This window comes from Ammospiza caudacuta, chromosome 21, assembly GCF_027887145.1.
Source record: "Ammospiza caudacuta isolate bAmmCau1 chromosome 21, bAmmCau1.pri, whole genome shotgun sequence".
NCBI lineage: Eukaryota > Metazoa > Chordata > Aves > Passeriformes > Passerellidae > Ammospiza > Ammospiza caudacuta.
In genome coordinates, this window is record NC_080613.1 from 5,398,168 (window position 1) to 5,414,447 (window position 16,280).

The following is a 16,280-nucleotide window of genomic DNA, read 5'->3' on the forward strand; positions in this document are numbered from 1 at the left end:
CCTCTCTGCCCATACCGGGGAGGGACGGGTGTGCGCCGAGGGCAGCGGAGGGGCGAGAGGCAGGACCCTCCTCACCATCTCCCGGAGAAGGCAGCGGAGAGAGGGTCCGCAGCACGGCTCCACCGCCGGCCGCGGCGCTCCTTCTGCTCAGAGCATCACTCTGCCTTTCCCAAAGATGGCACCGCGGGATTCGCCCCACTCCAAGATGGCGGCGGGGCGGCCCCGCCCCGGGGCGGTGGAGCGGCGGCGGCGGCCGGGGTGTCCTTGCGGCGGGCCCGGGGCCAGGGGCGCGGGGCCATGCTCGCCTTGGTGGCCAAGGCTGCGGTAAGAGCGACACCGGGAGGGGCGGCTCCGCCAGGACCGGCCGGAGACGGGGCGCGAGGTGGCGGTCGAGGGTCGGGCAGAGTGGGCGGGCGGCCAGCCCGGGGCCGTGCGGGGCCTTTAGCCGGGGCAGCGCCGACGGTCGCTCCCGGCGGTGCCGCTGTCGGGTCCGGCCCCACGCCGGCCCGGAGCACAAGCCCGGGTCCCGGTCAGGGCCGTGCTCGTGTGCGCTCGGTGCCACCTCCCCCGGGAGCGGGGCAGGGACCCTGCCGGTGTCAGTCCCCCAGGCCCGCCGGTTTCTTCCCGCTGGTTTCTTCCTGTCCGGGACGGAGATGACAGTGCCAGAATTGTCAGGGCTGGAAGGGATGGATCTCTGGAGATCACCCTGTCCCACCCCCCACCAACGCACGGTCACCTGGGGCCGGTGACACAAGAACGTGTCCAGGTGTGTCTCCAGAGAGGGAGACTCCACACCGTCCCTGGGCAGGCACTAGGGCGCAGTGCTCTGCCATCCTCAATGTAAAAAAGTTATTCCTCGTGTTGAGGGCAGACTTCTTGTGTTTTAGTTTATGGCCATTGCTTCCTCTCCTGTCACTGTGCACCACTGAAGGGAGTCTGGCACCACCCACTTGACGCCCACCTTGATGATATTTATATGGATTGTTGAGATTCCCTGTCAGCCTCCTCTTCTTCAGATTAAACAGGATGAACTCACAGTCTGGCACTCGCCTCATACGAGAGATACTCAAGTTCCTTAATTATCTTTATGTCCTCCTCTGGTCGCTTCCCACCAGTGCCTTGCCTTGTACTGGGGTGTCCACTTGGGGCTGGCAGCAGGAAGGTGGCTGCTGGACAGGGACGGGCCAGGGAAGCCCCGGCAGATGGCATTGGTGGCTCCCAGCGTGCCCATCCTGCTGCACACAGGGCAGAGCTGTCAGACCCCTGCCAGGCTTGGGAGCTGCTCTTTGCAGTCCCTTTTGGGTCCTGACAGGAGGAGACAGAGCAGAACAGCTACAGTGTGGATCCACTCACAGTTACTGAGGGACCTGGCGGGGCACCCAGTTGTCTCTGAGCTTAAGGGGCACTCCAGATTATGATTTAAAAATAAAAGACAAACCTCAGACATCCTGGTACTCAATTCTGTGGCTGTGCTAAGAATCAGCTATGAAGTTGCTTCTGCCCCCCAGCAGGTGGATTTCCTTTCCCACCAGCTTTGCAGGCTCTGGAAAAGGTTCTTTGCTGTGTTGGAAGGTGGCTCAGCAGCGATACCAGCCCACAGAATGGCCCTGTCTGCACACCCTGCTCCACTGGTGTTCGTTTTCCTGCTGCTTGTGGTCAGGATTGGGCTGTTCCCTCTGTTTGCTGCCAGCTGCCCCCTCAGCTCTGATCATTGTTCCTTCTTCTACCAAATTCTTGAGTTTAACCCCAAACCAAACAAGCAGGGGACAGAAAAGAGGGAAGATAACAAATGCATTTCCACATTTTAACATACAGTGGCTTCCATGGGTTTGTTTTGGGATTTTCATTGTTACCCCATGGAAAATCTGCAGCTGTTTGTTTGGGATCATCATGTTCTATTCAAGCTATGCAGACTGTGCTTTCTGCCCCTCAGGTCATTAGAGACACGAAGGAGGGGCTGATATTCCTTGTGACTGCATGGCAATTTCATTGCCCTGCTATGGAGATACTTTTCGGTTGTTTTTTGGTTTTTTTAAGAGTTGACAACCCAGAACTCCCCAAATCTCTGCTTGCAATAATGACCATACATGCATAGGGAGTGAGGGCAGTCAGGGTACTGCTCATGGTGCCACCTCCAGGACATAAACTGGGGTCTCCCCTGCCTTATGTCCAGGTACCTCTCTCAATAGCCACAGTAGTTTCTTGGTCCAGGCAAAGGCTGAAGGAACAACACCCCCACTCCTGCCCTAGCTGGAGCCCAGAGTTTGGTCAGAGAGAGGCTCTAGCCAGCAGGTATTGATCAGTGCCAGGAGGGGCACCTTCAGGGCAGTTGTCGCAATCCGGTGATCCGATAATTGCTGTCCCCTGCCGGGGCTGTGCCAGCCCCGGAGCCCTCTGGTCGCAGCAGTCATGTGGCAGTTGGCTAATGAGGTGACGCCCTGCACGGGCAGCACATTGTCAGGTGGAAGAGGAGACCCACACAGGCCCAGGGAGAGCTTTGCGGTCTGTTCTGTCCCACTGGCCATGGATAGGAAGCAGAAGCAAGCAGAGAAGGTACAGTATGCCCAAGCTGCTGTGATCAACACCTTTCATTTCCTCCCGATCCCACTCTTCTTTCATGCTTCAGTTTCATCCTCCTGTTGTTTTTCTCATTCCTCCTGCAAACCTCAGTCTCACAGCTCTTCTCAGGTCCCTCAAAGACCCAGCTGCCCAAAAGCAGGGCAGTTTCTGGGGGGCTTTGTCACCTTGTAGATTAGCTCTTTCTTGTCTGTGCTTAACTGCTGGGAGGAGGTGTGGGGACAGCTATTTTCTTACTGTTTTGGAAGTCAAAGGGAGTGTTCTCAGTGGCTTTGCATTCTCAGTACACTGACAATGCAAAGTCCAGAGTCCTGCAGGAGTGTCTGATTCAGTAGATCCATGGGAGAGGGAGGTGCAGAGGGAACTGGAAACCTTGAGAATACTATTGAAACATCTTCAAGCTGAAGAATGTGCAACACTGCTCATCCAGAAGGATGTTGTTACTCTTTTTGGGGAAAACTGGTGAGTTGATTTCCTGGGGAGCACTTGGGTTCGCTGTGTTATAATTTTCCAGCCAGGGAAGTAGTTGATGCTTTTTTTCCCACATGACCCAGTTGGATCACAGGAGCCTTTTGGCATCACCCACAGTTTCCTGAATAGACAGAGAAGAAGTATTTTAATCCTACCCCAAACTTAGCTAAATTCTGCCTCCTCAAAGCCAAGAGGGTGGTTTGGTTTGGCACAAGGGTTCTGTGTTTTTAGCCTCATGCTTTTGTAAGAAATAATGAAAGTTTCTGATAGTGTATAAGATGATTATTTTTTTCACAACTTTCTTCCCACTTACCATGGGATGGAAGGGTTTGACTTTGTCATCACATGGAGACTCTCAGCTGGAAGGGGTCCACAGAGTGGGGAGATGTGTCATTATCCCAGCAGCATTTTCTCTGAGGAGCTGAGAATAGGTATCTTGGAGATGAAGTTTCTCTTTCACAGCTTTCCTGGATGTCCTGCACCCTTCTCCAGCACACAGCCGTGCTCTGCTCCCAGGCTGGGACACCCACGTGCCCACAGAGAGGCTGGGATGGAGACTCCTACATCCAGGTTCTTTGCTCCCTCGGGGAAAGTTCTGTCTCGACATTTGCTCTGTGCTTTGCAGGCCAGGCCCTGTGGCCTGCTGAAGCAGACAGCTCTGAACAAGATCGTGGGCAGATTCCAGCTGCACCAGGAGGCGCTGCCCCCCCTGCCCGTGCCCCCCCTGCAGCAGACCCTGGACCGGTACCTGCTGGCCCTGCAGCCCATCATCAGCCCCGAGGAGCTGAGCCACACGCAGCAGCTCGTGGCCGAGTTCCGCAAGCCGGGAGGCGTCGGCGAGAGGCTGCAGAAAGGCCTGGAGAGGAGAGCCAAGAAAACAGAGAACTGGGTAGGTCAGGGCTCTGGGCCCAGCTCTGGTTATGGAGGGTGGAGGGCTGATGTGCATCTCTTCCCTATCCTGGCTGCATCCCCTGGTACCTGTGTTTTAATGGCATCACCTTCCTGACCAGTGTGCTGCTGGTCTCCCCAAGCTGTGCAAACTCCTTACCAGGGCTTGGGTGAGCAGAGAGATTATGGCAGGACAGGGAGTCACTGGCCCTGCCTCTGGCTGCTGAAGGCTTGAACCTGTCAGCATCACACAGCTGCCTCAGGAAGTTGAAGGAGACCCTGTGCTCAAGCCCTGCACCAAAAGCCACCCATGCCTTGCTCAAATCCTCCTTTCCCCTTCCACCTGCATAGTACAAACCCCTTTGTTTGCAAAGTGTGGGACAGAACTGGGGGCAAGATGCTGAGACCCATCAGCCAGAATTGGGTTGGACAGCAGCAGCAGCAGCTCTCTGCATGTTTTCTTTTTCCATCCCAGCTCTCAGACTGGTGGCTGAAGACAGCTTACCTGGAATATCGCTTGCCAGTCGTGGTCCACTCCAGCCCAGGTGTGGTTTTACCTAAGCAGGATTTTCTGGATCGACAAGGTCAGCTCAGGTAAAATCCTTTTCTACCTTCCCTTAGGTTATTGCTGGCATGAGCTTTCTGTGCTCAACAGGGATGAGGGTATTAAGGCAGATTGGGAATGAGTAATGTGGTCCCCAGGACTGAGCTGTCTTTGCTGTAAGGACAAGGCTGCCAGGCTGTAAGCAAACTCCTGGTTGCACCAGTCTAAATATTTCATCAGGGGAGAAAACCAAAGAGTCTAGTGGTTCAGGTATTAAACAGGGACTAAGAAATTACATTTAGGTCTTTGCTCAAGCACAGATCTTCACTGCAAAATGGTCCCATCACTGGCTGAAGACATTGTGAGGATGTACTGGAGGCACTGTGATTGTGTGTGCAGTTAAAGGAGGCACAAAAAATAGCCCAGGCATGTAAGGGAGATCACCCAGAAATGCCTGTGGAGTTTGCTAGTTTATAGGGATGGAGGAGCCTCACAGGGACTGTCCTCTGTTGTGATTCATAGTTTGGGAAACCACAGTGACCAGCCTTCCCACTCCAAGCTTTTCCTTGCAATCAGACCGTGCCATGCCCTCTTTTTCTCATGGGCTCCCTTTAATTTTTAACCACCACTAGCAGTGTGTTTTGAATCCATCTGCAAAAACAAAACTTCAGCACTGACCTTTACACAGGTACCTTTGCCACAGTTACCAGTCAGCACTGCCCTGGCAGATCAAAAGTACCAGCCAGGGGATCAGTGAGGCTGGGAACAAATCCTCCTTCCCACCCCTCGATACACCTGAGCACAGGATTAGCCTCACAACAGTGCAAGAGTACACAAATGTCTTGAAAGCTCTCTGTCATATTATTCACTCAAGTTTTCCAAATAATCTGGAGAGCTGCAAGTGCCCAGCCAGTGGAATTCAGCAGCTGCATAAGAAGGTGGGCTCCTGTGTAAAATACAGTTTAAATGTGTGTTTGGGTAGTTTGTGGCTGCACAAAGAAGTTTGAAAGTGCAGCTTGAAACTAAAGCTTCCAAAAGCAAAAGGCAAATTTGGGAAGTGGTGATTTTTTTACTCCTTAACCTGGCAAAACTGCTGGCTGAAAACAAGTCAACCAACTTCTCCCATCTCCTCGAGCCCAAACTCTGCTTCCAGGCTGTTAATTCTCTGGAAAGGAACACAGACTCTAACTTGTGTTTCCCTCATGTTTTGCAGTAAGGCTGAGGAATTTTAATTGAAAACTACTTTGCAGAATGCCTAATTTCACAGAACCCTTAGGTTCTTGGAGTTGTGTCCTTTGATCTTTCCTTTCCTCGGAATGGGCAGGCTGAGCCAATCTAAAGGATACTGCCTGCAAATGCCAAATGTTGGCACCACATCACTCAGCCAACAACACGACCCCCTGTCCCAGTGACCTCGTGCCTCCTTCCTGCAGGGACAGGTGGGAGCTCCCATGTCAGAGAAGGCCAATCTGGCCAAGAGAAGGTCACTTCTAGCTAAGCAGCTTGATGTGGCATGCAACAGCCCTGCTGGGAGCTGGCATTGGCACTGTTTACATTGATCCTGGTAAACACAACCCCTCAGTGTCCTCATGCAGCACATCTGCTTTGTTTCCAAGCCCTCAGTGCCAGAGGAAGGTTCTCCAGAGTTATGTTAGCAGCAGGATGTTCACTGGGGTAGGAACTCAGTCAGTGTTGTCTTAGATGCAGGGACAAACAGCTGCATCTTGGCTTGACACTCCAAGGTGGCCCCTAGCCAGGGAAGGGCACAAATCCTTGGTGCTGTTTTAATGCTGAGAATCAAAACTCAGATATGATAAAACTGTAACACATCAGTAGCAAACACTGCTGTTAGAGGGTCATTAATGCATGACTGAATCCTTCTTTCTTGAAAGCTGTCCAGAGTTCCTTGGCTGTGTAGTAAGACACATAAAAAAAGAAAGTCCCACACAGTAGGACTATCCAGCAATCTCAAACCACAGCCCAGAGTGGCTGTGTCAGTGAACCAGAGATGGGCACAACAGGGGCTTGGCAGAAAGGCTGAGCTTCCTGAGGAGCAGAGAACAGCTCTGCTAATCCTCCTCAGCTCATCCCTCAGCCCCAGACACATCTGTGCCTGATCTCAGCTTGTTACATTTGGTATTTTTCCAGGTTTGCTGCCAAGCTGATCGAGGGTATCCTGGATTTCAAGGTCATGATTGACAAGTGAGTAACTGACCCTCCTGAGAGCTCACACCTTCTTTAATGTCATGGAGAGGCTGAGCCTCGTCCATAAATCTCCCACACAGAAAGGCAGGAGATGACAGCACAGATTTGGAAAGAGATACTGTAATCCCCAGTCCCCTCCAATGGAAAAAAGCAAACTTACTCTTCTGTCTTCACCTTCTTTGTTTACCTCAGCGCTTTCATTAGCATGGGAACATGCTTGGAGGGAGCGAGCACGACTGACAGTCCTACAGAGCTTTGCACTTCTGTTTGCTCACAGGACAAGCTACAGCTCAGGCAGCAGGAATTTGAGTCTCTAACACTGGGTTCCTGGTGCCTCTCACGTCCCAAATAGATGGAATGAGCTATAGAGAAATTTGTTCCTCCCTTACCCTTTTTCTTTTGGTCACCAGCAAATCTCTGCTGGACACACCTTATTTAAAGTCCAAAAATATGTTTACCAACACCAACAGTCAGACAAAGTTCAGGGTGGTTGGAATATGACTGCAGAAATGAGTGATTGAGCCCCTGCCTAGTCCATGAATCACATCAGATACTCGTCACACAGAGGTACAGCCATGGAGTAGGTCCAGAGACCTGATTCTCTGGTGTCACAGAAAGGACACAGTTTTTTCCCCTTCCCAAATGAAAGGACAGCAAACAGACATTTTTTGTAGCCTGTACTAAGAAAGCTGCTGGGAATGGGGAAGGACAGCCCCTTTTTTATGCCACCAATACCTTTAGGTGTTGTCAGAGGTAGGGAGGGAGTGCAGCTGCAAGGGAGAGCCTGTGACCTGTGTAGGGAGCACAGGCCTGCTCACACTGATCTGTTCCCTCTCTCCTTCCTCCTTACCTTGCTGTGTGTCCAGTGAGACCCTCCCAGTGGAGTACATGGGTGGGAAGCCCCTCTGTATGAACCAGTACTACCAGATCCTCTCATCCTGCCGCATTCCCGGGCCCAAGCGGGATTCCATTGTCAACTATGCCAAAGGCAAAAAGCAGTCCAGACACATCACAGTCGTTCACAACTTCCAGGTAAGGCAACTGCTGGGCTCTCAAGGTTTGTTGAGCTGCAGGTGTCCCTTTTGCTAGCTGTTATACAGAGGAAAGGGAATAACAAAGTCTCTGCCCACAAGGTTTTTCTCACCAGGGATTTGTTCCTGCTCCCTTTATCCCCTTTGGCCAGCAGCAGAATTGGCACGTGTAAGCAGCAGACTAGAGGCAGAAAAATACTGTCTTCCTCTGTTTCTTTTCCCTGTAATTCCTGTCTCTCAAAGCCCAGAGACCATGTCTGCAACTGGAAACTGAAAGTGAAAATTGGATAACAAATCCTCCCACTGCAGCTTAGTCTCAGAAACAGGAATTCCTCCTTGGTCCTTGTAACCACGGCTTCATAAAACCAGGACTGTATTTATGCCCTGCAAAGGAAGCTGGACTTGGGTCTCTCGATTCTGAGCATCCTTCAAAAGTCTTGCAAGCTGAGTTCTTCAGCTAGGCCTTACCTTCTCAAAGTAGCTGTTGCCAGTTTCTAGGGCTGGACAATTATCTTCTCTCACTGTCTGTATCTGTCCTTGTCCACTCTTCTCACCTTCAGTTCTTTGAGCTGGATGTTTACCACAGTGATGGATCTCCCCTTACTGCTGATCAGCTTTTCATTCAGCTGGAGAAGATTTGGAACACCTCCCTCCAAACAAACAAAGAACCTATTGGGATCCTCACCACCAACCACCGAAACAGCTGGGCAAAAGCCTACAACAACCTCCTGAAAGGTCTGTAGAGCCCCTAACACACATGTGCTAAAAAACACTGCAAATCCTTGAACAACAAACCTCCCCACTGTGCATTGTTCAGTTCTTTCTTTTGGAAGCTTGTTTTGGACAGATAACATGAGCTCTCCACCTTAAAGAAGCAATTGTTGCAATCTGTTGTAATTTTTGGGTTGGGAGGTACAGATTCAAAGTTTAGTGAAATCCCAGAGTTTGTGACCTTGCAAATGGGTAGGATGTAAGAAAAGTGAAAAAAGGAGGGCGAATGCAGCGTGTTCGCACCTGCAACAATGCCGCTGGCTGCAATTTTAATAGCTGTGTACACCCCCACTGAGGTACAGTGGGAACCCAACACCGTGTCCTTCAAACCCATCCTTTCAAATGTCTCTCCCTCCAATGACACAGCTCCCACTTACTCGCAGTCATTTCTCTCCCAGATAAGACCAACAAGGAGTCCGTGCGTGCGATTGAGAAGAGCATCTGCACCGTGTGCCTGGACGCCCCCATGCCCCGGGTGTCCGAGGACATCTACAAGAGCCGCGTGGCCGCGCAGATGCTGCACGGCGGCGGCAGCCGCTTGAACAGCGGCAACCGATGGTTCGACAAAACCCTGCAGGTAGGAACTGATGCTCTAAAGGCACTGAAGAGGTGGCTCTGGAGGTGTTTCCTGAGACTATAAAAGTCTAAAAAATCCAAGGAACCTTTTGCAGCAAAGGTCCTCATGTCAAGAGAGTAGGAGAACAAGGGAGATGAGGAGTGGTGGCTGACGGTGTGAGATGCTGTGGTTCCCCCTGCAGTCACCAGCATTTGTTGCTGCCTCAGGGACTTGTTTCTTTTCTGCCTCTGCCCACGTTTATTCAGTGCAGCAGGTCTTTGTGTTCCTTATAAATCAATTTTCTGCCTGCGGTCAACAATGCCTCATCTGCTCAGAGGCAGCCCAAACGATGGGAGGTCTGTTCCTTGGATCTCCTCCAGGCTTGTCACTTTTCCTGGTTCTGCCAGGAGCTGCCCAATGGCATTTTGTTTAGTTTCTTGAAACATGCACTGCCATCTCACAGCATCCCTCTGATCTCTTCTCCATTCAGTCTTGTCAAGATCCTTCAACAGCAGCTGCTGTTGGAGCTTTTCCTTCATTAGTTGGTATATCCTGGCTTGCAGATTGTAGCAATGATGCTTTAGAGGACTCCTCTCATACCTGCTGAACTCTTCAGTGTTTTCAGCTGTTTTGTTCTTATTTGGAACTCTTCACTAAGGGGATAAAGTTTAGATGTTCCAGCTGATTGAAAAGTAAGGGTAAGCCAGCATGTGGCAATGTTATTCCTGTCCTGTGGGTGCATCTCAGCAAACCAGAGCCACTGAACCTTTCTGTATGGCCAAAGCACTGAGCACACCATTATGTCAAGCACACCCTTATCCAGGGAATTTTGCAGAACTGTAACAGTGCTCCCAGATCTTCTGCACCTGCTGAAAGGATTCCACTGCTGTGCTGCTAAACGAGACCTCTCAGTGTGCAAGGACAGGCTCTGATACAGACAGGGAGACACCGAGATCTCTCAGGGTATCTTCTGCCTCACACATTGCCTGTCTTCAACACTGTCCTCTCATGCTTCTGTCCCAGTTCATCGTTGCTGAAGATGGCTCCTGTGGTCTCGTATATGAGCACGCTCCCTCCGAAGGCCCACCCATCGTTGCTCTTCTGGACCACATCGTGGAGTTCACGTGAGTCCTGGCCCTGCTTCTCCTCAGCATTGGAGATCCCTTATTGGCACTGTGAGGGGTCTGTCAGGCTGTGACCAGTGTCACAAGGTGTCAGTAGGGTAGGCCTCCTGTGCATTTCTATCCAGGCTGTGGTCTCATGCTAAAGCTCTGGTCAAACAGAACCATTTCTCTGTGCAGGAAGAAACCTGAGACGGGCAAATCTCCTACAGTTCATCTGCCAATGCCCAAAAAGCTGCGGTTTAACATCACCCCAGAAATCAAGAATGACATTGAGAATGCAAAGCAAAACCTCAACATGTGAGTATGGAGAAGTGGGTGGGTGACTGAGGGAGTAATTCTTGTCCCCATTTGGAGCCTGTCAGTGGTTTAAATGAGGCTTTGCCCACTGCAGCCAGGTAGTTTTCCCAGGGACTTCTGGGCTCAACAGCATTCAGCTGAGCTGAAAAGCACTGCCAGGAATAAGGTCAGAGGTGCTAGAAAAGGGTTATTTCTGATTCATCCCATTTGCTAAGAAAGAGCAAGGCTTTACTGGATCCAGTCAAGAATACTGGAGTATAAAAACACACATGGCCATCTAACCTGATGGAGATTTTCTGCAGTGGCCAAAAATTCTTACCTCTGTGGTGCTGCCCAAAGAGATCTATGTGTGCTGGAGCTCTCTGTCCCTGCACAGGTGAGATCCAGATGGCCTGTTCCCTTTGAGCCTTGAGAAAGCAAATCCATTCCACAACAATGGACAGTTCCTCTTTCTTTCCTTGTAGAATGGTAGAAGATCTGGATATCAAAGTCATGGTCTTTCATCAATTTGGGAAAGGATTTCCCAAGTCAGAGAAGATAAGCCCTGATGCTTTTATCCAGCTGGCCTTGCAGCTGGCATACTACAGGTAAGACCACCCAGAGGTCATTCCTCAAACCTCCTTACTGACAGACTCAAACTTGTGAGCTTGCTAAAGCTGTCACAGACCAGGCTCTGCCAGGGCAGACTCACTGCTGTGCCTTTCTCCTTGCTGTCCCAGGATGTACGGCCGCGCCTGTGCCACGTACGAGAGCGCGTCGCTGCGGATGTTCCGCCTGGGCCGCACCGACACCATCCGCTCCGCCTCCGTGGACTCCCTCAAGTTTGTGCAGTCCATGGACAGCCCTGACAAATCGGTGAGGATCTCAGAGAAGTGGAGTTAGAGGAATCCAGAAAAGAGAAAAGCTGTTTATTTGGCTAACCCTATGTCAGCTGGTTTCAGCTAAGAAGGGCTGCACCCTTCTTAGGGTTTGAGCCAAACCATAGCTTGCAGTATCTTTACACATCAGGGGTTTGATTTGACTTCTCTATCATATGTACTGAAAGTCTGGGAAACATCATGTGGTCATTTCTGAACCCACCAAAAAGTCCTTTGTAAGGCTGTTCAGCTACTCAAACTAAGTTCTGCTACCGATGGATGAACTCTATTCAGAATGAAGTAACGCTGCCAAACAAAATGATGCAAAAATTAAATCTAGTAAATATAAATGAGTTTCATACAGACACACAAAGCAGAAATGTCCTCCATCCTAGAGAACAGCCAAAATAAGGTTCTCCATTCTGCAGAAAAACTTAAACAGATTTGTGTGTTCTCAGGACCAGGAGAAAGCAGACCTGCTGAGGAAAGCCACACAGGCCCACAGGGAATACACAGACATGGTGAGTGTCCTCTATACAGACAGGCTTGGGCTTTACCCAGCAAATGAGAGCTCTGAGGAAAGACAAGACCTGAACATCTTTTGCTCCTGACACAGCAGTGTGGCCATCAGGGTTGCAAAGGTCTGATGTGACATTGCTCTAAAGCCACAGACTAAATCCTCTCTAGCTGGTGTGTTAAGTGTCCCTTGTGACTGGCCTAAAGGAGAGAATTAGATATTACAATAGCTTTATTTCTTACCATCATTGTTGCTGATAAACACTGAAGTTGCACAAGGAGTCCTTAAACCAGAGAGAGTCCATGGGCAGGAACTGTAAGGTTGTTTGCACTGGTGTGTTCAATTTCACAGTCCTTACAAACAAGATTATTTGTCTTAAATGCAACATCTAGTTTCCTTCTAACTTTAGAGACTTTTTAGAAGTGTTCTTTTCTTTAACCCAAAGAAATAGTTTTGCTCAGGCCTGGCTTTCATGTGTCCATCCTTGCTTCCCCCCAGGCCATACGGGGCAATGCCATAGACCGGCACCTCCTGGGGCTGAAGCTCCAGGCAATCGAGGACCTGGTGAGCATTCCTGAGCTCTTCATGGACACAGCCTATGCTGTTGCAATGCACTTCAACCTCTCAACCAGCCAGGTACAACTCATCTGAGCCAAAAGTTCTCTCTGTTCCTTTTCATGCCTTCCTTCTCTGTGTTTCTCTTCAGTTCCTTTTTGTTAGAAACTCATCTACATTGGGTGAGAAATTTCTAAGCTGGCTGTCGATCCCACAAAGCTACAGATCTGATCTTACACTTTCCACAGTCCCTCACAGACATGTAAAACACTAACATAACCAAAGCCAAGACCACTAAGAGTGGTTGGTGTCTAAATCCAAGTGATCAGTGAAGTCAGCAGCCAGAGCAGCTTTGTGTTAAGTGCTGTGCTCTGATTTTTACTGAATAATTCTACTTGTGACTTACTGTAAACTTACCCTGGGGAGAAGCACTCTTGTGTAAATGCAGAAGAAAACACTTTGCTGCTAAATAGTGGGATCCAGCACATGTGGTGGGAGGTGAGGGTGACCAAAGGCCCTTCTAGAGCAGTTTAATGAGATGAGTTTCCTCTGTTGACAGAGCTGTTTCCATTTGATGGTTTCATTTTTCTCTGACTGGTCAGAAGGTTTTAATCACATTGTCTCCACAGGTCCCAGCCAAGACAGATTGTGTGATGTGTTTTGGTCCCGTGGTTCCAGATGGCTATGGAGTGTGTTACAACCCCATGGAGGAACACATCAACTTTGCAATTTCAGCCTTCAATAGCTGTGCTGACACAAACGCCGCCCGCATGGCACACTACCTTGAGAAAGCACTGCTGGACATGAGGATCTTGCTCCAGGCTGCTCCCAAATCCAAACTGTAAGAGGGAAACCCCCTCTTACAGTTAAATGGGCTATCCCTGATGCACTGAAGCTCCCAGTTCCTCAGAAAACAATTCAGAAAACAGCAAAGATATCTACCATTTGTTTTCAGCAAGATGTTACAGAATAGTCACCCACAGATGTCAGACTCTGTAGTGAGAGGAAACACTGCCTCAAACCAAAGTAGAACTGAGAGGCTTCTCCCATCAATGCAAAGTGCACCTTCCTGTCCTCAAAGAGGACACAAATATGATTTTTATGAAAACTACTGTAAGGGAGTACAGAAAGCACAGTCCTTGCCAGTGTCTAAATCCATTTGGTGAGGAAGATAGTTCTTGTCCATGAGAAGCAGGGAATGATTATTGTATGATAGAACTACTGTAAGACCAAGTCTTTTTCCTGGTTTCATCTTCTGAAGAGCATCTTCCAGTCTTGACTGAAGATTTTTCTACTGCTCCAGCAAAGCCTCATAATTGAACTTCAGCAAGGGGAGAAGGAAGTTCAGCCAGAGCAGATCCAGTCTCATTACAGTACACTGCACTACTTATCCCAGGCACTCCAACCAGCACAGGCTCTACAGGAATGTTCCCTTCCCCTTGTTCAGGACACTGGGATCTCCTTCGTCTTACACTGACCCTCTTAACAACAGGACATGACTTGATACAAACTAAGGTGATTTTTACTGTTTCAGGTTATTTTTGTTGTTGTTCTTGCTCTGGGCTTTTTGTTAAACTTCCTGCCATGGTCCTACCATTGATCATCCAGCTCAGCCTTAAGCTTTTTCCCCATAAAGCTTCTACAAAACTCTCCTCATGTAAGTTTTGCCAGCTTTGGCTTTAGGTACCTTCACATCTGCAGAGATGAGAAGGAATTTCCTAGACATTTAGCTTGACACTTGCTCCATTGTACCTTTCTTTGGAGCTGAGGAAAAGAAAAAGATGCTGACTCTTTATGAACAAGCCACATGCCTGATGTCCCTCAGGACACACACATTAACCCAATGTGGTTTTACACCCTGCTTTCAGAAACAGCCTTTTTGTGCACAATGTTATGCCTGAGCTGTGGACAAATAAGGATGTTTCTGATCAGGAACTCCAACACATATTTCCATTCCTGGCCCACAGAGGTGAAATCTGTTAAAGGGCAAAGGAAAAACAGCTGCAGAAACCCTTCTTTCAGTAACAAGGCAGAAAATCTTGAAATACAGGAAGAAAGCTGTAGGTTTTTTTCTGCACTGTTCCTGCACAGCACCTTTTCTGCCACTCTGGGGAGTTATTTCTTACTGAAATACTACTCCAATTTGTGTCAGCTTTATTCTGTGAGAATGATCTCATGTGATACTGTTTTTATGTTCAGTTGACAAACTTGAGACAGTAGAAGATTATACATAACCATTAACATACAATGGTAGCATAGGAACTACTTCCAACCCATCTGTCAGAACCCAAGCTCCTGACTACACTTTTATTTAGTAAAACCATATGGTAATAAAGAATTCTAGTGCTCTTTCTGCAGTAGGAATTCTGTATTTAAATTGCACACCCTTCAAGATGTGTCTGCTGGGATGTCACCATAAATAAGAAGCATTAGGAGTGTGATGGCCTGTTTTGTTAACAGGGAAATAATTGCAAGGGACATGATCCAAGTGCCTTGATGAGCATATATGAACAAATTTGCACTAAACCTTTTTAAAGTAAAAGAAGAAAAAATTATTCTAATTTGTTTCTCAAAATATACATGCCAATGCTCTTGGCATTTTTTTTCCTGAAAGGATGTTATTCAAAGCTTCTGTCTTATACCTAATAACATACCTTAAAAGAGGAAAATTTAATTGAAACTCACCTGCACAGCCAGTGATTGTACTGAACTTGATTGAACTGCCACTTTCACATCATCTACATGGATTTAGTTGATCTTTTAGAAGAATCTTGAATGGAGTGAGACAGCCTGAAAGCATGAATAGGAGCACTACAGACCTGCAAGCAGAAATCCCTGCTCTGGTGACTCCTCTGTATCAATCAGACTGAAAACTGCAAGAGTATAACTCAGTATTTTCAAACTCTAAGTGATTGTGTAAATACTACAGACAAGAACAAACCTTACTGGAATAACATCTGGATTCATGGAGCCTTTTACATGGAAAAAAAATATTCATTTTGCCAAAGTAATCCTCCCCCCATACTGAATCAGCCTCTGTTACCAGGGGAAGAATTATTTTTCCATGTCTGCAATGCCTTCAAGCACAAGTAGCACCACTGAAGTATTTGGGACTGGCCTTTTTCCACTTCTGTCTCAAAGGGGAAGGCTCTCAAAGCAAAGTGCCTATTAAAGACTAAGCATAAGCATGTGCTGCTGAAGATTGTACCTCAGAAGATTGGATTGATCTATTCTGGAACTAAATCTGGACATCCCACTAGCTTCAGCAGAGTACAGCTGCAGGGAGCAGACAAAGAGATAAAAGATTCATAAACCACCTAATGCATCCTTACTAAAACACAGAGCTGAAACTCAGATGAATGAGGTTGATTTTTAAAGTGCTTGAAAGGACACTAAAATCACGACAAGGTTTTTCCTTTAAAAAGTCTTTTCTTATTGTACAAGTTCTAAAATGTGATGTCCTTCTGGTTTGTATCTTCAAGATTTTTTCATTGTTGACTTACTGAATACTCTTCTCCCTGTTTCTGATTGTTTTATCAAGAGATGCCCATTGTCTTAAAGGCACATTAAGTAGAAGAAACTAAAGCTCCAGAAAATTGATTGATTTGGAACAAATTATTTCAGAAACTCATAAACTGAAAATATTCAGATAACTCTTGGGGTGAGTGCAATTTTTGACACAGCCTGGTAGTGTTGCATGTTTTGCTGGTTAGCTGTGTTAAATACTGTTGGGTAGTGGGATCCATGTCTTGCAAAGTTTGGAAATGTTTGTTGAATAAACTGGGACACAATAAACAGATAAATGCTACAAAAAGGCTTAAATCTCCTTAAACACTGCAGAAGTTACATAACTGCCCTTAATGGGACAATGATTGTGTGGGGACAGC

The 16,280-nt window shown here is 48.2% G+C and overlaps 1 protein-coding gene across 3 annotated transcripts; it reads left to right on the forward strand.

Moving 5' to 3' along the window:
* The first annotated feature begins 175 nt into the window (after positions 1-175).
* On the forward strand, positions 176-16,193 carry CRAT (carnitine O-acetyltransferase). 3 transcript variants are annotated; one of them, XM_058818516.1, is made up of 15 exons: positions 176-324; positions 2,451-2,553; positions 3,674-3,937; positions 4,412-4,530; positions 6,629-6,682; positions 7,552-7,717; positions 8,277-8,451; positions 8,886-9,064; positions 10,067-10,167; positions 10,345-10,464; positions 10,929-11,051; positions 11,184-11,319; positions 11,780-11,842; positions 12,337-12,474; positions 13,023-16,193. In XM_058818516.1, the coding sequence occupies exons 1-15, from the start codon at positions 176-178 to the stop codon at positions 13,236-13,238; spliced, it is 2,106 nt and encodes a 701-aa protein (XP_058674499.1). In that variant the 3' UTR covers positions 13,239-16,193. The 3 variants fall into 3 exon arrangements, with proteins under 3 accessions (XP_058674499.1, XP_058674498.1, XP_058674497.1); XM_058818515.1 differs by lacking the exon at positions 2,451-2,553 and having other exon boundaries at positions 252-324; XM_058818514.1 differs by lacking the exons at positions 176-324; positions 2,451-2,553 and adding an exon at positions 2,862-3,039.
* The last annotated feature ends 87 nt before the right edge of the window (positions 16,194-16,280 follow it).

Coding starts and splice junctions, on each gene's coding strand:
- CRAT (XM_058818516.1), top strand. CDS start 176: ATGGCACCGCGGGATTCGCCCCACTCCAAGATGGCGGCGGGGCGGCCC. Junction 6,683..7,551: donor TTCAAGGTCATGATTGACAA/GTGAGTAACTGA, acceptor CTGTGTGTCCAG/TGAGACCCTCCCAGTGGAGT. Junction 7,718..8,276: donor CAGTCGTTCACAACTTCCAG/GTAAGGCAACTG, acceptor TCTCACCTTCAG/TTCTTTGAGCTGGATGTTTA.